Source organism: Erinaceus europaeus, chromosome X, assembly GCF_950295315.1.
Source record: "Erinaceus europaeus chromosome X, mEriEur2.1, whole genome shotgun sequence".
NCBI lineage: Eukaryota > Metazoa > Chordata > Mammalia > Eulipotyphla > Erinaceidae > Erinaceus > Erinaceus europaeus.
Window position 1 is genome coordinate 83113269 of NC_080185.1, and position 20937 is coordinate 83134205.

General features: G+C 36.6%; 1 protein-coding gene across 9 annotated transcripts in view; it reads left to right on the plus strand.

Annotated features, from left to right (window-relative positions):
* ARHGEF9 (Cdc42 guanine nucleotide exchange factor 9) overlaps positions 1-20937 on the plus strand; it is a 297917-nt gene that overhangs the window by 264556 nt on the left and 12424 nt on the right. For all 9 annotated transcript variants that reach the window (XM_060183301.1, XM_060183306.1, XM_060183303.1 and 6 more), the window contains one exon: positions 9246-9314. In XM_060183301.1, the coding sequence (XP_060039284.1) occupies positions 9246-9314 (69 nt within the window). The remainder of the gene's footprint in view (positions 1-9245; positions 9315-20937) is intronic.

The following is a 20937-nucleotide window of genomic DNA, read 5'->3' on the forward strand; positions in this document are numbered from 1 at the left end:
TATCCCACCCCCTCCCCTGATAGCTTTCTCATTCTCTATCCCTCTGGGAGCATGGACCCAGGGTCATTGTGGGTTGCAGAAGGTAGAAGGTCTGGCTTCTGTAATTGCTTCCCCGCTGAACATGGGCATTGACTGGTCTGCCCATACTCCCAGTCTGCCTCTCTCTTTCCCTAGTAGGGTGTGTCTCTGGGGAAGCTGAGCTCCAGGACACATTAGTGGGGTCGTTAGTCCAGGGAAGTCTGGTCGGCGTCATGTTAGCATCTGGAACCTGGTGACTGAAAAGAGAGTTAACATATGAAGCCAAACAAATTGTTGAGCAATCATGGACCCAAAGCTTGCAATAGTGGAGAGGAAGTGTTAGGGGGGTACTCACTGCAAACTCTAGTGTACTTCTGCTTTCAGGTATATATTTTGCAGTAGTTTATGGATACGTGTGAACATATGCTCTCTCTCACAGAAACTGGTGTATATCTAGGTTTGGGGACTTTGTTAGAAAGTGAACCAGCTGAGATGGAATTAGAGTATACTATGAAAGGAAAGGTCTCACCCGAGTAATGAAGCTGCAGGGTTGTCATTCCACACGTGAAGTCTCTGGACACAGTCTGAAGTGAAGCATGTTGAGGTGGCAATCGTTGTGTTGGTTAGGTTGTGATCGGCAGATGCAATATTATTTGATATGGATTGGGAGAGGCATACGGGAAAGTGGGCCCTATCCAAGGGTTCCAGGACTGGGGGAAGTAGGGGCTCTATAGTGGAGATGTGAGGTTCCTGCTGTCTTAGGGTTCAAAAAGACAATGGATAGTTAATGTTATTTGATAATTGGGTTAACTTTGAAAAGTCCTTTTGTTAGGGTTTGCTGTACAGTAACCAGTATCTTGTATATAGCTGTGCTACTGGTTGCTTCTGATCTACTTGGTCTAGGCTTTTGAGAGAGTCTGCATATCAATTACACAGCCTATATATTGAAAAGATTCAGTTTGTGTTTTGAAAAACTTCGAGACATACAATTAATTTTCCCCCTCTCGTATTAACTAGTGATTTATATGACTACATTTTACTAGGAGTGTACATAAACACCATTCCCACCACCAAAAGACTATGACCCATCCCTTCCACCAACTTCCACCCCCCACTGTCCCAGGAGGCTGCATGTCTACCCCTCACCACAGGGTTTTTACTTTGGTGCCCTACTTACAATTTGGTCAGGTCCTGCTTTTAGTTTCCCTTTCAGATCTTCTTAGTCAACTTCTGTTGATAAGTGGGATCATCCCATACTCATCTTTATATTTCTGACTTAGCTCACTTAACATAATTCCTTCTAGCTCTGTCCAAGATGGGTCAGAGAAGGTGGGTTCATTGTTCTTGATAGCTGCATAGTATTCCATTGTGTATATATACCACAGCTTTCTCAGCCACTCATCTGGTGTTGGGCACCTGGGTTGCTTCCAGGTTTTAGCTATTATGAATTGTGCTGCTATGAACATAGGAGTACACACCTCTTTTTGGTTGGGTGTTATGGAGTCCTTGGGGTATAACCCCAGGAGAGGAATTACTGGATCATATGGAAGGTCCATGTCTAGCCTTCTGAGAGTTTTCCAGACTGCTCTCCACAGAGGCTGTACCAATTTACGTTCCCACCAGCAATGTAAAAGGGTTCCTCTGTCCCCACAACCTCTTCAGCATTTGTTGCTGCTGTCCTTTTTGATGTATGCCATTCTTACAGGAGTGAGGTGGTATCTTAGTGTTGTCTTAATTTGCATTTCTCTGACAATCAGTGACCTAGAGCAGTTTTTCATATGTTTGTTAGCCTTTTGGATGTCGTCTGAAGTGAATGTTTTGTTCATATCCTCTGCCCATTTTTGGATGGGGTCATTTGCTTTTTTGGTGCTAAGTTTGCTGAGCTTTTTATATATTTTGGTGATTAGTTTCTTGTCTGATGTCTGGCATGTGAAGATCTTCTCCCATTCTGTGAGGGGTCTCTTTGTTTGTTTAATAGTTTCTTTGAATGTGCAGAAGTTTTTCAATTTGATGTAGTCTCATTGGTTTGTTTCTGCTTTAGTCTTCCTTGCAACTGGGTTTGATTCATCAAAGATGTCCTTGAGGTGTAGGTGGGAAAGTGTTTTACCAATGTTAAATTAACACTGATTAAAAGGGATATATGCAACCCCCGTGTTTATAGTAGCTTTATTTACAATAGCAAAAAAAACCAGAAATAACCAAAATTCCCTTTGGCAGATGACTGGAGAAAAAAAGTTATGGGACATATACTCTGCAGAGTATTATGCAACAATAAAAAGGGATGATATTTTGTCCCAGGATGTGTTTTCTGATCCATGCTTCTATTCTATGTTTTGTAATGGATGACTTTAGACCATTGATATTAAGTGAAACTACCAATTTTTCAAAGTCATTATTAATGTAAATCTCCTTTGTTTTATTTGTGTATATGTGTTTTATAAGTCTAATTATTGATTTGAGCTTTTAATTTATTGATTTAAAGTTATAGGAATCTCTTTAGAACTTCTTGTAGCACAGGCTCCAAAATAATATTTTCTTTCAGCTATTCCTTGTCTGAAAAGGTCTCTATGGCTTCATCCATTCTGAAGAGAATGGCATTCTAGACTGAAAGCCCTTCTCATTTATAACTGTATAAATGTCTTGCCATTTTCTTCTGGCTTTTATAGTTTCTACTGAGAGTTTTTCATAAGTCCTAATGGGGTTTCCTTTGTATGTGACCCTTTGTTTTTCCCTTGTTGCTTTGAGGATTTCTAGTTTGCCTTTGGTCTTTGCCAGTTTAAAATCATGTGTCTAGATATGCATAGATATAGATTAATTCTATTCAGGATTCTCTGTGATTCTTGGATGTCTATATGCTCCCAATTTGGGAATTGGAAAATGTTTGTTAATATTATTTTATTAAGTATGTATTTTTCTTCTGCCTCTGCCACTTCTCCTTCTGGTATTACTATTATTCAAATATCCCGGTGTCTCTAGTGCTGGTTTCAGTGTATTTTTGAACTCTTATCTAGGCAATTTCTTCATGTCTCCTGCTTTATCTTATGTTTTGACTATTCTGCTTTTGCTTCTGTAGTTTGTTGTTTGTTTTAGTTCCTCCAATCTGTTTGCTAACTCAATAATTGTGTTTCTGTTCTCAGCAACTTTGCTACTCAATTCTGCTATTGTAGCCTGATTTTCTGTTCCTGCCTGTGGCTCAGTTATCCTTTTCTGATACTCAGCTACTGGCTATAGCAGTATATAATTCATCTGTCTTAGCTTTTGTCTCTTAATTTGCATCTTGGTCTAAGTCCCTTCTCTCTTGTGGCGTGTGCTCTGTTCTCCTGAATCTTCTGAGTCGTTCTTCCATTGCTTTCTTCAGATCAAGGCAAGCTCTTGGAACACTCCAAGGGGGCCTTCAGGATTTTTTTTTAACATAAGCCTTCAGGATTTTTTTTTAACATAAGCTTTTTCCTGGGATATATTTTTTATGAGAATGGGTGTAGTAAAGGATTTTTTCTGTCTCACCATTCTCATTAGAGAGAGAGAGCCTTCAATAGTTATTGAGTTTCCATCTCAGATGTATACTATGTAAGTGGTTGTAGCTTAAATCACTGGCAATAGGCCCTAGTAAACTGGGGGTGGCTGCATAAAATCCCAGAAAATTTAGGGAAGGGACACTGTGGTTCCCTGTAAAAGCAGTATCCTTATCAACTGATGTTGCTGTTCTGATATGGAACATGGTGACCTCTGTGCTGTTGGTTTCAGTGATGTGTTTAAGAAGTAAATGGTCTTGTTCTGGTGAGTCATACCCCTGCCTATGGTGGTTCTGGAATGCAGTGTCTGAAGACTTGAAGATTTAAATCCCTGGCTTCAAGACTTGGGAGTGTGGAAGAGGAAACAAAACAAAACAAAACAAAACAACAACAACAAACCCTCACAGGACTCCTGTGTTCTCCTTTAATGGTCTTAGTTTTTATGCTTATCCCATATGTTATAGGTGTGTGTGTGTGTGTGTGTGTGTGTGTGTGTGTGTGTGTTTGCATCCCCTTCTCTTATGCTCCTTGAACTCTCTTTCATCTCCTTTCTGGATGGATAGATCAGGATTTGAAAAGCTTTCTTGAGCAGAAATTCCCTAGATTAGCCTTAGTGCAGCCATCTTGGCTCCACCCAAGATTCTTCTTTTTATATAACACTGTTTTCAGTAATTCTTTCAAAGCAAGTACGGTAATAATAAACTCCCTTAACTTATATATATCTGGCATGTTACTTAAAATTGTTTTATTTATTTATTAATGAGAAAGATGAGGGAGAGAGAGAGAGAGAGAGATGGAACACCAGACATCACTCTTGCTTGAGAGTCCAATGTTTTATCCACTCTTCCACCTCCTGGACCACTTGACATGTTTTTTTTTTTTTTTTACTCATCTCCCATATTTGAATCATTGTCTAACAGGGAAAATTGCTGATGAAAAGTTTGATAGAGTTTCATTGTGCTGCCTTTAAGTAATTTTTTTCTGTTTACTAGCAGCTTGCAATATCTTTCCTTGATTTTTCATGTTTTAAATGTAGTATGTTATGATAGGTCAATCTGAGTTTAGGAATTTGTGACTTATATCTGCTTTCTGAACATCTACATCCTAAATATTTCTGAGAATTTGAAAATCTCTGATATTATTTTTTAAGATGGCCTCTGCTCTTCTTCTTTTTTTTTTTCTTCTTCCTGTGGAATGCCAATAACTCTGATGTTTACCTTCCTAATGAAGTCTTATATCTCACATAGTGTTGCTTTATCTTTCCTAAATACTATTGCTTCATCTTTTCTGAACTCAGGGTGTTGTCACTTTGTCTTCTACTCCACTAGTGTTATTGGTTGAGTTTTTATAGGCTCATTTGAGCCTAGAAAGCATTCAAAATATCTTTCACTTCCTATGTCTCTGTTTTCATGCTATCTATGAATAAAACTCTCTTGCTTTCCATAGAATCACTAAGTGATTTATAAGATCTTTAACACTTTCCGAATCCTCCGGCACTGCTAGTGGGAATGTAAATTGGTCCAACCTCTGTGGAGAACAGTCTGGACAACTCTCAGAAGGCTAGAAATGGACCTACCCTATGATCCTGCAAATACTTTCCTGGGGATATATCCTAAGGAACACAACACACCCACCCAAAAAGATTTGTATATGCCTATGTTCATAACAGCACAATTTGTAATAGCCAAGACCTGGAAGCAACCCAGGTCTCCAACAACACATGAGTGACTGAGCAAGTTGTGGTATACTACTCAGCTATAAAAAATGGTGACTTCACCATTTTCAGCTGACCTTGGATGGACCTTGAGAAATCCATGTTAAGTAAAATAAGTCAGAAACAGAAGGATGAATATGGGATGATCTCACTCTCAGGCAGAAGTTGAAAAACAAGGTCAGAAGAGAAAACACAAGTAGAACCTGAACTGGAATTGGTGTATTGCACCAAAGTAAAAGACTCTGGGTTAGGTGCGGAGGGGAGGGGGGATTGCAGGTACAAAAAGGATTATAGAGGACCTAGTGGGGGTTGTATTGTTATATGGAAAATTGAGAAATGTTGTGCATGTACAAACTGTTGTATTTACTTTCGAATGTAAAACATTAATTCCCCAATAAAGAAATTTAAAAAATCTTTAACACATTCCTAAGTGTTGAAAGTATTTTATTTCTTCAAATTCCTCACAATGTATTTCCCAAATTCTTTTTCTTTTTTATATTGTATAAATTTATTATTGGATATATACAAAGAGAAATTAAGAGGGGAATGGGAGATAGAGAGGGATAGAGAGGGGCTGGGTAGTGGCGAACCTGGTTCATTGCGCAGGTTACAATGAGCAAGGACCCAGGTTTGAGTTCCCGGTCCCCACCTGCAAGGAGAAAGCTTAAAGAGTGGTGAAACAGTGTTGTTGGTCTCCCTCTCTCTCTCTCTCTCTCTCTCTCTGCCTCTATATCACCCCTTTCCCTCTCAATATCTGGCTGTCTCTATCCATAAATAAATAAAGATAATTTACAAAATAAAGAGAGAGGGATAGAGACAGAGAGACACCTACAACCCTGCTTCACCACTGGTGACGCTTTCTCTCTGCAGGTGTGTACCAAGGGCTTGAAACTGGGACCATGAACACTATAATGTGAGTGCTTAACCAGGTGCAGCACTGCCTTCCCTCCCCCCCAATGATTTCTGTAATAGTTCTTCTGGGTTTGTACCTCTCTGTATTTGTACAGTGTGCTTGCTTTATGTAATCTTATGCATTTTTAAAAATTTTTCTGTCCCTCTAGTTTGGTCTCTTTTGTTAGCTTGTTGTTCACACTGTTGTTGCAGTTTTGGACTTCTGTTTTGTATATGAATGTGCAGAAGAGGAAGGATTTTGAAGTAGTAAGGTGCCTCTTTAATAATTCCAAAATCTAGAAAGAAGGTTCCAACCTGCTTTTATGTCTTTCCAGACTTCTGCCAGTGTAAACTATGCTGGGAAGGGCAGAGTTACCTGGTTTACTTTCCTGTCAAGTTTCAATGTAAAGATTTTTCCCCTGAGTGTACGTTGACTCTGAAGTTACAGATTCTAAATAGGTTCAATCTCTAGAGAAATTATAAATTGTGGTTTTTTTTCAGAAGCTATTCCTGACTTGACAACTCTAAATCTCTACTTGCCACAGTAACAGACGACTGCTACTGTCCTCTGCCTTGGGAGTTCAGATTCCCTGCCCCACTTTATCCCAAGAGCAAGCAGAGCTCTATCCAGCTAGGTTCAGAATAACATTGCTACAAATTATTTTCTCAGCCATCCACTGGTTAATCCCTTTATATGGATGGGTTTCTACATCTAGTAAAGGAATCAAGAATAATAGAAAGGGCTTAGATACTCACTTACAAGGGTGGCTAAGATGACAGTCTCTCACCTTCTCTTTGTATTGTCTTTAATCAATTTGGCCCTGGAGAAACTGGTCTCTGCTGAACAGAGGACCTGATGACCTCTGTTCAACTGATGGCCATAGGTTTCTAGGTCACCGTCTGGAAATTCCTGAGTCTAATGTCAACACCAGAATCTTAACTGAGAAGGGAACAAATTATTGCTTGCCATAACATGCTGACTATCACCCTTTCCTCTGATGATAAGATTCCACTCACTCCAGGTCAAGAATTGCAGGATGCTAAACACTGCTATCAGGAAAAGCAAAACAAAACAAAACAAAAATATATCAAGGGTATACATACTGGAAAGGAAGAAACCAAACTATTACCATTTGCTGATAACACAATAGAGAACCCCAAACACTCCACCAAAACTTTCTAGAAATAATATACTCAGTAAAGTAGCAAGATACAAATTAACAGGCATAAATCTGTGACATTTCTTTATGCAATCAAGTAGTCAAAGGAAAGGAGAATGAAAGACTTAATATCATCTAAAATCAAACTGAAAAGATAAAATACCTTGCTTGGTATTTTATCACAAAGGAGGTGAAGGACCTTTACAGAGGAAACTGTAGTACACTGTTAAAAGAAGTTAAAAATGACACAAAATGATGAAAGAATATCTCTTGCTCTTGGATTGGAAGAATAAACATTATTAAAATGCCCTTCTTACCAAAAACTATTTACAGTTTCAATGCAATCCCTATCAAGATCTCAGTAACATTTTTTCAAGGAAATTGAATGACATCCAAATATTTGTGTCAAACAAACAAACAATCAAAAAAGCCATTAACAGCCAAGACACTTCTGAGAGAAAAGGAAAAATTAAAATGGAAGTGCCACCCTCCCCAGTTTCAATTTATACTATACTAGACAATAATAATTAAAACAGTATGGTACGGAAATAAAAATAAGCACTTTAATCAGTGGAACAGAATGAAGATCCCAGAAATTGGCTCAAACATATACAACCACTTAAAATATGATAAAGCATACACAGCAATTTAATCGCATCAGGAAGTTCTCTTCAACAAGTGATGCTGGGAAAATTAGACAGTCACATATATATCAAATCAAATCAAAATGGATCAAAGACCTGAATATTAGACCAGAAACTATAGAATATATACAATAAAATTTTGGTAAAGCATTGCCAGACTTTCACATCAAAGATAAATTCAGAGACCTATAAGCATGGAGAATGAAAACAAGAATAAATAGGGAGTCCGGGGGTAGCACAGCAGGTTAAGCGCAGGTGGCGCAAAGCACAAGAGCTGGCGTAAGGATCCCTGTGTAAGGCCCTGGCTCCCCACCTGCAGGGGAGTCGCTTCACTGGCAGTGAAGCAGATCTGAGGTGTCTGTTTTTCTCTCCCTTTCTCTGTCTTCTCTTCCTCTCCCCATTTCTCTCTGTCCTATCCAACAATGACGACATCAATAACTATAAAAATAAATCAAAGGAATAAGTAAATATTTTTTTAAATAATAAATAAATGGGATTACATCAAATTAAAAAGCATCCATACATTAAAAGCGAACTATGCAGCATAACAAGCCAACCCAGCAAATGAGTGAAGACATTTACCCATCATACATCTGAGAAGCAACTTATATCATAATTTATAAGAACTGGTACAGCTCAACAAAAGAAAAATGTAACAACAACAAAAAAAAATGGGCCAAAGAATTGCATAGACAGTTTTCTACAGAAAAGACGCATATGTTCCACAGGCATATGAAGAAATGCTCTATCATTAGAGAAATGCAAACTGATATTCCACTTCACACCTATGAGACTGATCTATCTCAACAGACAGGAAATGATAGGTGTTGGTGAAGTTTCACATGGGATCCAAACTGGTGCAACCCCTTTAGAAAACTATATAGATGGTAGTCCTCTACGGAGACATTAAACAAATAAAAAATTAAGTTACCAGAAATACCAATTTTTCTACTATCATGCACTCTCAAATCCCTACACCCTCCCCCTTCCACTCCATCCCCAGGGTTCTTCGCTTTGGTGAAATACACCTTGCCCAATATACATGTTACTTTATGTACACTGTTCTTTATGCAATAATACTCCATTTACAATTTCCCCCTCTATACTTAGCTAAATCTTTGTTCAAGTTTTTTTACTTTTTTTTCTTTTCAAGATCATTGATGCACCTTGCCAAATTTACTTGCTCAGAAGTATTTTATATTTATATTGCTGCATACTACTAAAATTACTGTTCAGAAAAGTTTTACATTCACATATTTAAGACAAGACTATGTGTATCTGAACAAACCATATTTTTATTCTATAGGCTTTGAAATTTCTGAAAATCAGAAGCGGCAGGCTGCAATGACGGTGAGAAAAGTCTCAAAACAAAAAGGTAATGGTGTTTTTAATCAACTTCCCTCTCACCTCAACTCACTCTGTTGACTGAGAAAACACAGTATGTGTGTTTACATATATTTATTATTGTCTCCTTGTTCAATTTTCTTGGGGTTATAAAGAGCTCCTGGATGACAGGATGAATTTGGAAAACTAAGGACTAGGAGTGAATGTTGTAAGGCAGTCATGTCAAAATATATCTCAGTGGGAACAGGTTTAAAATATAATCTCTGTATAATTTTATTAAAATAAATAATAGAAAAATTAAAGTTTATTAACAATTTAGAAACAGGCCAGCAGTAGTAAATATACTGAATTAAAACATGTACAAAAATCTTTATTTCATATGGGAAATTTACCAAATTAAAATGGAGAACTTGAAAGTGAACCAAGACATTATTAAGATGTTCATATTTTATGAAATATAAATTAATTTAGAAAGAAAACTACTCTGAGATTAAATTGGAAAATGAAATTAAGCTTTTTTCCCCGTGTTTCATTAACTAGATAACATTAAAATGTTGGGGCCAGTCGGTGGCACACCAGGTTAAGCACACATAGTACCAAGCATAAGGGCCCGCTCAAGGATCCCAGTTCGAATCCCTGGCCCTCACCTGCAGGGGGTAGTTTCACAAGCAGTGAAGTAGGTCTGCAGGTGTCTATCTATCCCTCTCCCTCTCCCTCTCTCTCTCCCCCTCCCCTTTCAATTTCTCTCTGTCCTATCAAAAAAAAAAAAAAAGAAAAAAAATGGCCACAGGAGCAGCGGATTTGAAGTGCAATCAACGTACCCCAGCGATAATCCTGGAAAATAAATGAATAAATAAAATGATAAAAACAATAAAAAATAAAACTAAAGTACTTACATGAATTAAATAAAGATCTGCACTATATTTTCCTAGAACCTGTGTAGTAACAATAATTTTGTTTTAATTATTTTTCTGGTACCTCTGAGAAGGTAGGTATTATTAGTTTTATATTCCAGATGAGGACACTTCAGAGTGAAATGACTGAACTAAATTCACCTTAATTCCTAGTCTCTTGCTCTTTTATATCTCAGGGTTCTGTTAATTACCAAAGCTATGAAAGAACAGCTTACAAAGCTGTTATTGACAGCTACTTCTATTACTGATGTCTTTTTTTCCATGGTTGGGAGATATTAATAAACCATCACTACAATAAGGCTCATCCTTCTGATTTCTGAGTATTTTTTTTTATGTTCAGAATGATGTATGTTCATTTGAAAAACATTTTGATCTTCCTCATTCACTATACCATATTTAGGTTGCTTGAAATTTCAGCAGCCTTGTAAAGCATCCTTAATTATTCCCAGGGAATTTTCTTTTTGTGGAGTGCCCATGAATATCAGATATACCTAGCTGGGTTCTCTCTGGCTATACATGCTTTATTGTTTCATTTCACGGAAGGTGCCCACTGACTATTTCCCTCACCATATAAATGTAACTCTTTTGGGAGTCGGGCCGTGGTGCAGTGGGTTAAGCGCACATGGCACAAAGTGCAAGGATTGGCTTAAGGATCCCGGTTCGAGCCTCCAGCCTCAGGGGAGTCGCTTCACAAGTGGTGAAGCAGGTCTGCAGATATCTGTCTTTTTCTCCCCCTCTCTGTCTTCTCCTCTCTCCATTTCTCTCTGTCTTATCCAACAATGACGACATCAATAACAACAACAATAATAACCACAACAATGTTAAACAACAAGGGCAGCAAAAAAGGGAAAATAAATAAATATTTTTTAAAATACTACTAAGTGTAGGAAAATAGTAAAAGTAACTTTCTGGGTAAGTGATCAATTCTAACTTCTTGGTGGGGGTGTGTGAAATACAATGTTTAAAAGCAACATGGAGTTATGGCAGTTAAAATATAATCTGTATAAATAGGTGAACTTTGTGAGAGAATGTGTTCTTATTCACAGATATGAGCAGAAAATAACTCTAGTCAGCTGGAGAGTCCTCAGGCTCCAAAAGGTGTATTTTCCTAGCAGCCTGCCTCTCTCACTTCATAAGTGCTTATCATTTGTATTTCCTCCACTGCCGTTTCCGTACTAACCTTCATGATAGGATGATGCTTCTTTTTTTTTAAAGATTTTTTAAATTTATTTATTAATGAAAAAGATAGGAGAGAGAGAGAGGGGGGGGGAGAGAACCAGACATCACTCTGGTACATGTGCTGCCAGGGACTGAACTCAGAACCTCATGCTTGAGAATCTAGTGCCTTAGCCACTATGCCACCTACCAGACCATGGATGATGCTTCTTTACTTCAAGCTATCATCATAGTGGGTTTGAAGCCACTGCTGGGATCCTGGGATCTTACACATCCCAGGATTGATCGATTACTCAATCACTTATCAGCAAGTGAGAGAGAGTCTGGAGGGACAACATTGGTTGTGCTTCTGAGTGAAACAGAATGGATTGCTGCCTACAACCAGAACCCCAGCCCAGTCTTCATTGCTAGAGCTATGCATAACATCAAACAAGAATGAGAAAAATCAAAGTGTTTTTCAAGTGAATGAACATCATGGGGTAAATTTCAAAATCCAAATAACATACAGAAATGGAATAACATATTTCTCATAGGTGAGGGAAACATCAGAATGCATGCAAGTAGGGGTGTTTAATATTTAAGTACAATTGCCATTATCTAAATATCATTAGCCAGATACGTCTTTTTGGTGCCCTAAGAAATAAGAAATTTACTCCAGACTTTCAGGAAGAATGCTGGTCATCAGAATAATGAATAAGTGAAAGTGGCTCTTACCCTCATTCTGCAGGCAGATTATGATTTAACTCATGACCTATTCAGACCTCTGCCTTAGAGCACAGGAATTGTAATAAAGGACAGCCTGGGGTCTTCAGTAAGTAGGTCTAATGGCATTTTGTGCAAACAAATGCATCTGGTAAAAACAACAAGCAGGAATGTTCTAAAAAACATGAAGGCATAGGTAAAAACCAGGATTTTAGGGATCAGGCTGTGGTGCATCTGGTTAAGCACACATATCACCATGCATAAGGACCCGGGTTTGAACCCCCTCTCTCCAGCTGCAGGGAGAACGCTTCTCAATTGGTGAATCAGGTCTGCAGGTGTCTGTCTTTCTCCCCCCTTTCAATTTCTCTGTCTTGTCAAATAAATTTTTAAAAAGGAATTAAGTGGCCACTGCGAGCAGTGCCAGCACTGAGCTGGGATTATGAAACTCTTCATCAAGTATCAAACGCACCATAAACATTTCACATATATGCATTTTTATACTTTAAGACAGTACTATATTCAGTTTTGTGGTGACTAGTATATATATTTAAGAAAGGAGACATTAACAAAACCATAGAATAAGAAGGGTACAATTCCGCACAATTCCCATAACCCGATCTCCATATCCCATCCCCTCCCCTGATAGCCTTCCCATTCTCTGTCTCTCTGGGAGTATGGATCCAGAGTCATTGTGGGTTGCAGAGGGTGGAAGGTCTGGCTTCTGTAATTGCTTCCTCGCTGAACATGGGCGTTGAATGGTTGATCCATACCCCCAGTCTGCCTCTCTCTTTCCCTAGTAGGGTGGGGCTCTGAGGAAGCAGAGCTCCAGTACACATTGTTGGGGTCTTCTGTCCAGGGAAGTCTGGTCAGCATCTTGCTGGCATCTGGAACCTGGTGGCTGAAAAGAGAGTTAACATATAAAGCCAAAAAATTGTTGAACAATCATGGACCTAAAAAGCAGAAGTACACAAGAGCATGCAGAGAATACCCCCCAACACTTCATCTGACTAATATATTTTAAGACTCAAAGGTACCACACATGAGGAATTAATTATCAAGCTTAAGTGCTTAGTAGTTGTATTAGGAACATGGGAAAAACAGTAAAATATTTCCAGATACACATGGAAAACCAGCTTACTTGCCCCATCTTAGTTATGAGAAAATTGTTGCCAAGAATTATAAGGTATTTGTAAATGTACAGAAAGTTATTCTGATGCCCTCTTCCAGTATCATCTACAATGGCACAGGAACATTTAGACTCAGTCTACTGATGCACAGGAGGAGAAACTTGAAAGAGCGGAACATTACATGTAGACAAGTCTTTTCATTTAGATTTGTCTTTCACACTCTTGGTCTTAAAAAATGTATATGTAAATTTTTCAGGGTTGGATGTTAATTCCTGGTCCATTAACCCATTTCAGTCTGTTAACATTGACTTCCTTTGGGCCATAGGCACAAAGTACATGTCAGGAAGCTCTAGTCTTTACTCAAAATTAAGTGAGTACCTTAAAATAACAAAAATCAGTCTTTAAAAAGAACAATATTGAAGTTATCAGTGTATGTTGATTTCCATACTAATACATAGTTATGATACAATAATCACAACAATGTCATATTGACTGAGAAACAGAGGTAAACATTAGATCAATAGAATAGAATAGAAAACTCAGAAATATATCTACATGTATATGTTTTACTCATTTATTTTTTTCTAAATTTCTATCAGGTTTATCACTGCAACTTAGTTACATGCAGTACTTATCCACAGTTACAGCTTGTGGTAGCCATTTTTTCCTTTGCATTTTCTCTATTTTATTTGATAGAACAGAGAGAAATTGAGAGGGAAGGTGGAGATAGAGTAGAGGGATAAAGAGAGTTAGACCCCTGCAGACCTGGTTCACTGTTCATACAGTGCCCCCCCCCCAGATGAGGAGCAGGACTCTAACCCTGTTAGCTGTACATAATGTGTGCACTCAACCACCAACTGGCCTTCAGTTCTACTATTTCTTTGACAAAGGTATAAAACATTCAAGAAGAACCTTTTCAACAAATAGCACTAAGATAATCAGAATTCTATAGGCTAAAAATAAATAGGAACTTACATCCTATAAAACTGAACTCAGGGGAGTCAGGTGGTGGCGCAGTGGGTTAAGCGCAGGTGGCACAAAGAGCAAGGACTGGCTTAAGGATCCCGGTTCGAGGCACCGGCTCCCCACCTGCAGGGGAGTCACTTCACAGATGGTGAAGCTGGTCTGCAGGTGTCTTTCTCTCCACCCCCCCTCGTCTTTCCCTCCTCTCTCCGTTTCTCTCTGTCCTATCCAACAATGATGACATCAATAACAACAATAACTACAACAATAAAACAGGGGCAACAAAAGGTAATAAATATTTTTTAAAAACTGAACTCAAATGGATGATATAAATGAATTTAAAACTACAAGCTTTTAAAAATATGTAAGATCTACCTCTATATCAAGATATTCTTAGACTTGACATCAAAAGCTTGAGGTGAAAAATGAAATAGTTGATAACGTGGATCACCTCAAAATAAAAGAGTTTGCATCATGAAAATAATTAAATAAAAATTTAAAAAATGAGTAAAAAGTTACAAGCTATATACTGGAGAAAAGTATATTGTCTGAAATATAGGAAGAAATCTTAAAACCCAACTGCAAAAATCTGCAAACTCCAATTGCACAGGGTTGGAATGTTATACAGAAAACACATTTTTTACTCCAATTGCAGGGGGTTGGAATGTTGTACAGAAAACATAGTTTTTACTCGTGTATCAACAACTGTATTTACTGTTGACTATGAACCATTAACCTCTTCAATAAAAAATAATAAAATGAGCAAACAAGAACAGATATTTCACTGAAGTATACATGTGAATGTTGGCTACATGCAGTAAAATATTTTCAACATCATTAGCTACTGGAGAAAAATAAAAGTAAAGCCATAACGGATATATAACTTTAGAATATGTAAAATTAAAAATAATAACAATATCAAAGGATGAATACAAACTTATTGACCATGCTAATTAGAACAGTGATAAGGAAACTAGTTTGACAGTTTCTAAATACAATAAATATGCAAATGATGCATGACCCAGCATTCATACTATAGTATTCATCTCAAAACATATTTTCATATCAAAACTCAAAATATTTTCACAATAGCTCTATCTAAAATAGACCAAATATTAACATGATTCAAATTTTTGTTATTGTTGTCATTTTTCTGGTGATGGGACTTTACCTCTCTAGACAAATCTTTCAAATAGTTAGAAAAAGAGTGAGAAATATGAAGACAAAGAGAGGTAAGGACTGGAGAGATATATGCTTTGCTATGCAAGTGGTTTAGGTGCAAGCCCAGACAACATATGAGAGATATTATGGCATCAAAAGAATATGTTATACTGTGGAGTCTCTATTTCTCTGTCTGAAGTAAAAAGTGACCCAAAGCAGTGAAATCATACACTTTTGAGATTCCATCTCTGGAGAAAAGAAGGAAGGAGTAAAGAGAGAAAGGGAGTAGACAAAAAGAAGTGGATCAAAGCATACCCAACCAAAAACATGTTTCTTCTTCTTCCTCCTCCCTTTCTCCTTCTCCTTCTCCTTCTCCTTCTCCTTCTCCTCCTCCTCCTCCTCCTCCTTCTTCTTCTTTTGCACTTCCCTTTTAAAAAATTTTTTATTTATAAAATGGAAATATTGACAAGACCATAGGATAATAGGGGTACAAGTCCACACAATTCTCACCACCAAAACACCTCATCCTATCCCCTTCCTTGAAAGCTTTCCTATTCTTTATCCCTCTGGGAGTATGGACCCAGGAACATTATGGGGTGCAGAAGATGGACAGCTTCTGTAATTGCTTCCTTGCTGAACATGGGCGTTGGCAGGTCTATCCATACTCCCAGTCTCTCTCTCTCTCTCTCTCTCTCTCTCTCTCTCTTTAGTGGGGCAGGGGTCTGGGGAAGTGGGGCTTCAGGACATATTGGTGGGGTCGTCTTCCCAGGGAAGCACTTCTCTTTTTTGAGTTGCTCAAGTTGTTCTAACTTCCTTTAAAATTTTGAAGTGGGAATAACATAATTATTATGCAAACTCTTTCCAAAAATTGGACAAAAAGAAGCACTTCCAAACTTGTTTTAGACTAGTTTTCATAATAAAATATGATGGAATCATTATGAGAAGAGAGATAAATCATTTCCCTCATGAATAGAGACCAGCTTTTTTTTTTTTTGAGGTATAATGGCACAACAGTTTTAACTCAACCAACAATCTTCACAAAATAACTTTAATACTTTGTGCCTGGACTAATAACATCTTGCACTGTGACATTCATACACATACATAAGCATTTTATCCGAGTACAAATGTTAAAAGTAGAGTAACTTATTTGCCTATACAAAGTTAGACACTAGGTTTTATTCTTGAATCATTTTTGCTGCATATTAAATTGCAATTACATGTCAGTATGTTACTGAATACACTTTGAACTGTGAGGTATGACAACTCCCTATGAAAGAGAGCTAGCATGTAAACCTGAATATTTTGAGTGATTTCTTTTTTAGCTGCCATGAATGGGTAAGACAAATAAAAAAAAAAAAAAAAAGGAAGGAAAACAAGTTCAGCATTCAAAGATCCTAAACATTATTTCTCTAATCAACAAAAAATAAAATAATAAAATCTTGTACTAATTCTTAGCAACTTCCTATCATTTCATCATTGGAACATTGTTGAATGGACGAAGATATAAAGTAAATAATGAAGTGAAGCTAAGTTTGTTATGGAATTATGGACTGAACCAGTTTAACAAAAAATCTGCCAGGTAACTGCTGGTATACTGTACATCAAGTTGAGTTACTTATATATAAACCCCAACTTTATAATTCAAGATTGCAGTTAAATACTTCTAACTCACTTGAATTATGGTAACAAGATCATTAGAAACTTCGATTTTTCTTTAAAAGGACAAGCTTAACATTTTCTGACATTCTAAACTCAGATGAAGCACAACCCCTCCCAACAATATTCTGCTCTAAAAGTTAAATGGTTAACTGTTGGTAGTAAAAGCTGTCACAGTTTAACATTTCCCCTTATATGGTGGTAGATACAAATAAAGGTAACTGCTGTTTAAACAATTAACAGATAAAAAATAATATGAATTAAATGAAATTAGAATACTACCACTCCAGCTTGAATACTTCCAGTAAAGTTTTATACTTTTAAAATGGGCAGTAAAGCAGTTTCTTTATGTTTTTAAGCAATTTCATTTTAAACTCTGCCCAGACTATATAATATTCAAAACTGGGTGTGATGTCATACATACATAATTAAAATATCCTAGGGAAAAAAAAACTCATGATCGGTTAAATACACTGTAGCCTATTACAAAACATCAGTAGAAATAAAAGAATTACAGAATCAAACCTAATAGAAGAATGAAAGAGCTACCAGAAGAGGTAACTGAACATTAAATGGAAGAACAAATCATAGATAAAACAACCTTTCAGTGTTCTTATATAAAGAATAAACATTTTGTTCACATTAATAATATGCTCAAGATAACAGTCCCTTTTTATAGTGTTTGTGAAAGACAGCCTTTAATACAGTGCTGGGTAGACACTTTAGTGACAACATAAAAATTACAGTGGTTATTAATAAAAGTGGAAAATTGCCAAGTATATAGTCATGAATAACCAAATCTGTATTTTCTGGCCAGTTACTAGAATGGAAACACGTATTAAACTAATTTTTAAAGTATCAACTGAGAGTCCAGCATTTTAATTACCTAGTCAGGATATTAGTTTAGGAACTTCAAATATTCTTTTAATGTTTTTTTTTTTATTTATAAAAAGGAAACATTGACTAAACCATGGGATAAGAGGGGTACAACTTCACACAATTCCCACCACTAGAACTCTGTATCCCATCCTCTCCCCTGATAACTTTCCTAATGTTTAACCCCCTGGGAGTATGGACCTAAGGTCATCGTGGGATGAAGAAGGTCGAAGGTCTGGATATTCTATACACTGGGTCTGTATATTATTATTTCATGAGTCCAGTTCTTTAAAAACATAAGATATAGAAAGGTAATGAGAGAGAGGAGAGAGAGAGAGAGAGAAAAGAGAGAGAGAGAATTCTTTCAAACTGTTTGGGACTGGGCTCAAAGCTGGGACGTGCACATGGCAAAGCAGTGCACTATACAAGGAGCAATTTTGCTAGCCTTCAAAAATCTTTGGATCCACTTGAAATCTGGCAAGTCTCAATATCTATACCAAAGTTGTAAAAGAGAGTTAAAGTAGTTATTGTTATTAGAAAAATTAGCTATAAATTTATATCTCTCACAAGAGACTAAGAGTAATTAGCTATCGGGCTTTCCTCAGCCTTATCAGCATGCACACTCTAGATCAAGAAGACGTGGGAGAATATATTCAAAATACTAACAGATAAAAAATTTCAACTATGAATTCTGTACCCTGAAATTTAGACTTTCAAATATGATGGGGGTGAAACAAAGTTCTTCTTAGACATACAAATAATGAAAGAGTTTGCCCCCACTATCCCTGCCTTGTCAAGAATTACTGAAAAGAGCCTGACAAGAAGCAAAAGTATGAACATTATAATTGAAGTGATCAGCAGTACAATCAAGCTAAGAAGCTCAGTGTCAATAAGAAAAAATGAAATAGGAAAGGGGAGGAAAACGGACAAGTAAGAAAATCAAATGTCAGTAAATTCAGACAGTCAAAAATACTGTTGTAGATATAATAAATTAGACAACAGGTATTGTCATCACAGTACAAAATAACAAAGTACAATTGAAATCAATGAGGAAACCATCATAGAAATCCATCTACATGAAGTGATAAATAGAAGGAAATAGGAAGTCAGCAACAATTTAAAACAGTCTCAAATCAAACATCAGAATAGCTGTAAGTTATCCAACATTTATATAATCATCCTAAATCTGAATGTCCTAAATTCACTTGTCAAAAATCTCAGAATAACTGAATGGTTCCATATATTTTATGTGCTCAGGAAAAATAAATATGGAAGAAAGACAAGCAAAATCTCAGTGTGCCAGGGTGGACCAGGTGTTAAAGCTAATAATTCAGGAAAACAAGGTCAGAATCATCTATTCTGTAATAAAATAAAATAAAATTAACTCTTAGGCAAAAAAGTAATCAGAGACAGAGAGGGACACTGTGTAATGATCAAATGATCAACCCAGCAAGGAGACATAACCAAAATTAATACATATGCTCCAAACTCAGGTGCACCCAATATATAAAACAAGTACTTACTAAACTCAATGAACTTGTATGCAGGAATAAATAATACTAAGATATCTCTTTTATTTGGTAGGTCAGAAAAATTGAGAGGGAGAGGAATATGGAGACAAGAGAGTGGGAGAGAGAGAGAGAGAGAGAGAGGAGGAAGAAAGACACTACATGCTTATACCAATATTTGCAGAAAAGGCATTCAACAAGATCCAGCATCCGCTTTTGATAAGAGCCTCCAGAATTAGGAATGGAAGGACAGTTTAATATAATGAACCCATAGCTAACATGATCTTCAGTAGGGAAAAACTTAAAGCTTTCCCCTTACAATCTAGAACAAGACAAGGATATCCACTAACACCATTATTATTCAATGGCCCTAGAGGCCCTCACCATTGCAATCAAGCAAGAAAGAGATATCAAATGTACACATATTGAAAAAGAAAAATAATAAAGCTAACATTATTTGCTGATGACATGATAGTATACCTAGAGAGTCCCAGAGACTCAAGTAAAAAAATTACTGGAAAAATTATTCAGTAAAGTAGCAGAATACACAACATCCATACACCTGTGGTATTTCTATATACAAGTGATAAATAAGAGGGAAGAGAACTGAAGAACTTAATCCCATTTTCAATTGTAAGCCCCCAAAATAAAATACCTTGGAGTGAACCTCACAAAGCAGGTGAAAACCTTAACAAGGAAAACTACAGAAGATTGATAAAATACAGAGAAGGACAAACAGAAATGAAAGAAAATTCCTTGTTTCTAGATTGGGAGAAAAATATTACTAAAATGGCCATTCTATCAAAATCAATCTACAGTTTCAATGCAATATATATCAAGATCCCAATGACATTTTTCAAGGAAGTTGAACAAATCACAAAAAATTGTGTAGAACCACAAAAGAACACACATATCCAAAATATTTTGACAAAAAATATTAAAAATGAAGATACCATCCTCACCAACATCAATTTATACTACAAAATCAATAATAATGTAAAAAACATTATAATAAGATAAAAATGGACATTTGGATCAATGGAACGGAATTGAAAGCCCAGAAATATTAACCCATGTACATATAATCCCCTGTTATGACATAGGGGCTGAAACCATTTAATGGGGAAAGGAAGGTCATTTCAGCAAATCTTGCTTGAACAATTGGACAGCCACATATAAAATTTATATTAGATTATCATATAACACCTTGCACCAAAATGAATTGAAGGTCACAATGTTAGAGTAGAAACTCTAAAATATAGATGAGAGAATATTGGCAAAACATTGCTTGATCTTAACATCAAAGACATATTTGGAGACTTGAGTCCATGGGCATATGAAATGACAACAGAGTAAATGAAAGGTACTATATCAAACTAAAACACTTTTTCTTTCAAAAGAAAACTACCAAATGATGGCCAAGAACCACAGTAATTAGGAGAATATATTTACTCATTAAATATTAGACAAGTGATTGATATCAAACATCTGTAAATAACTTGTATAACATAACAAAAATAATAATAACTGAATAAAAAATTGGACCAAAGAGCTGAACAGGCATTTCT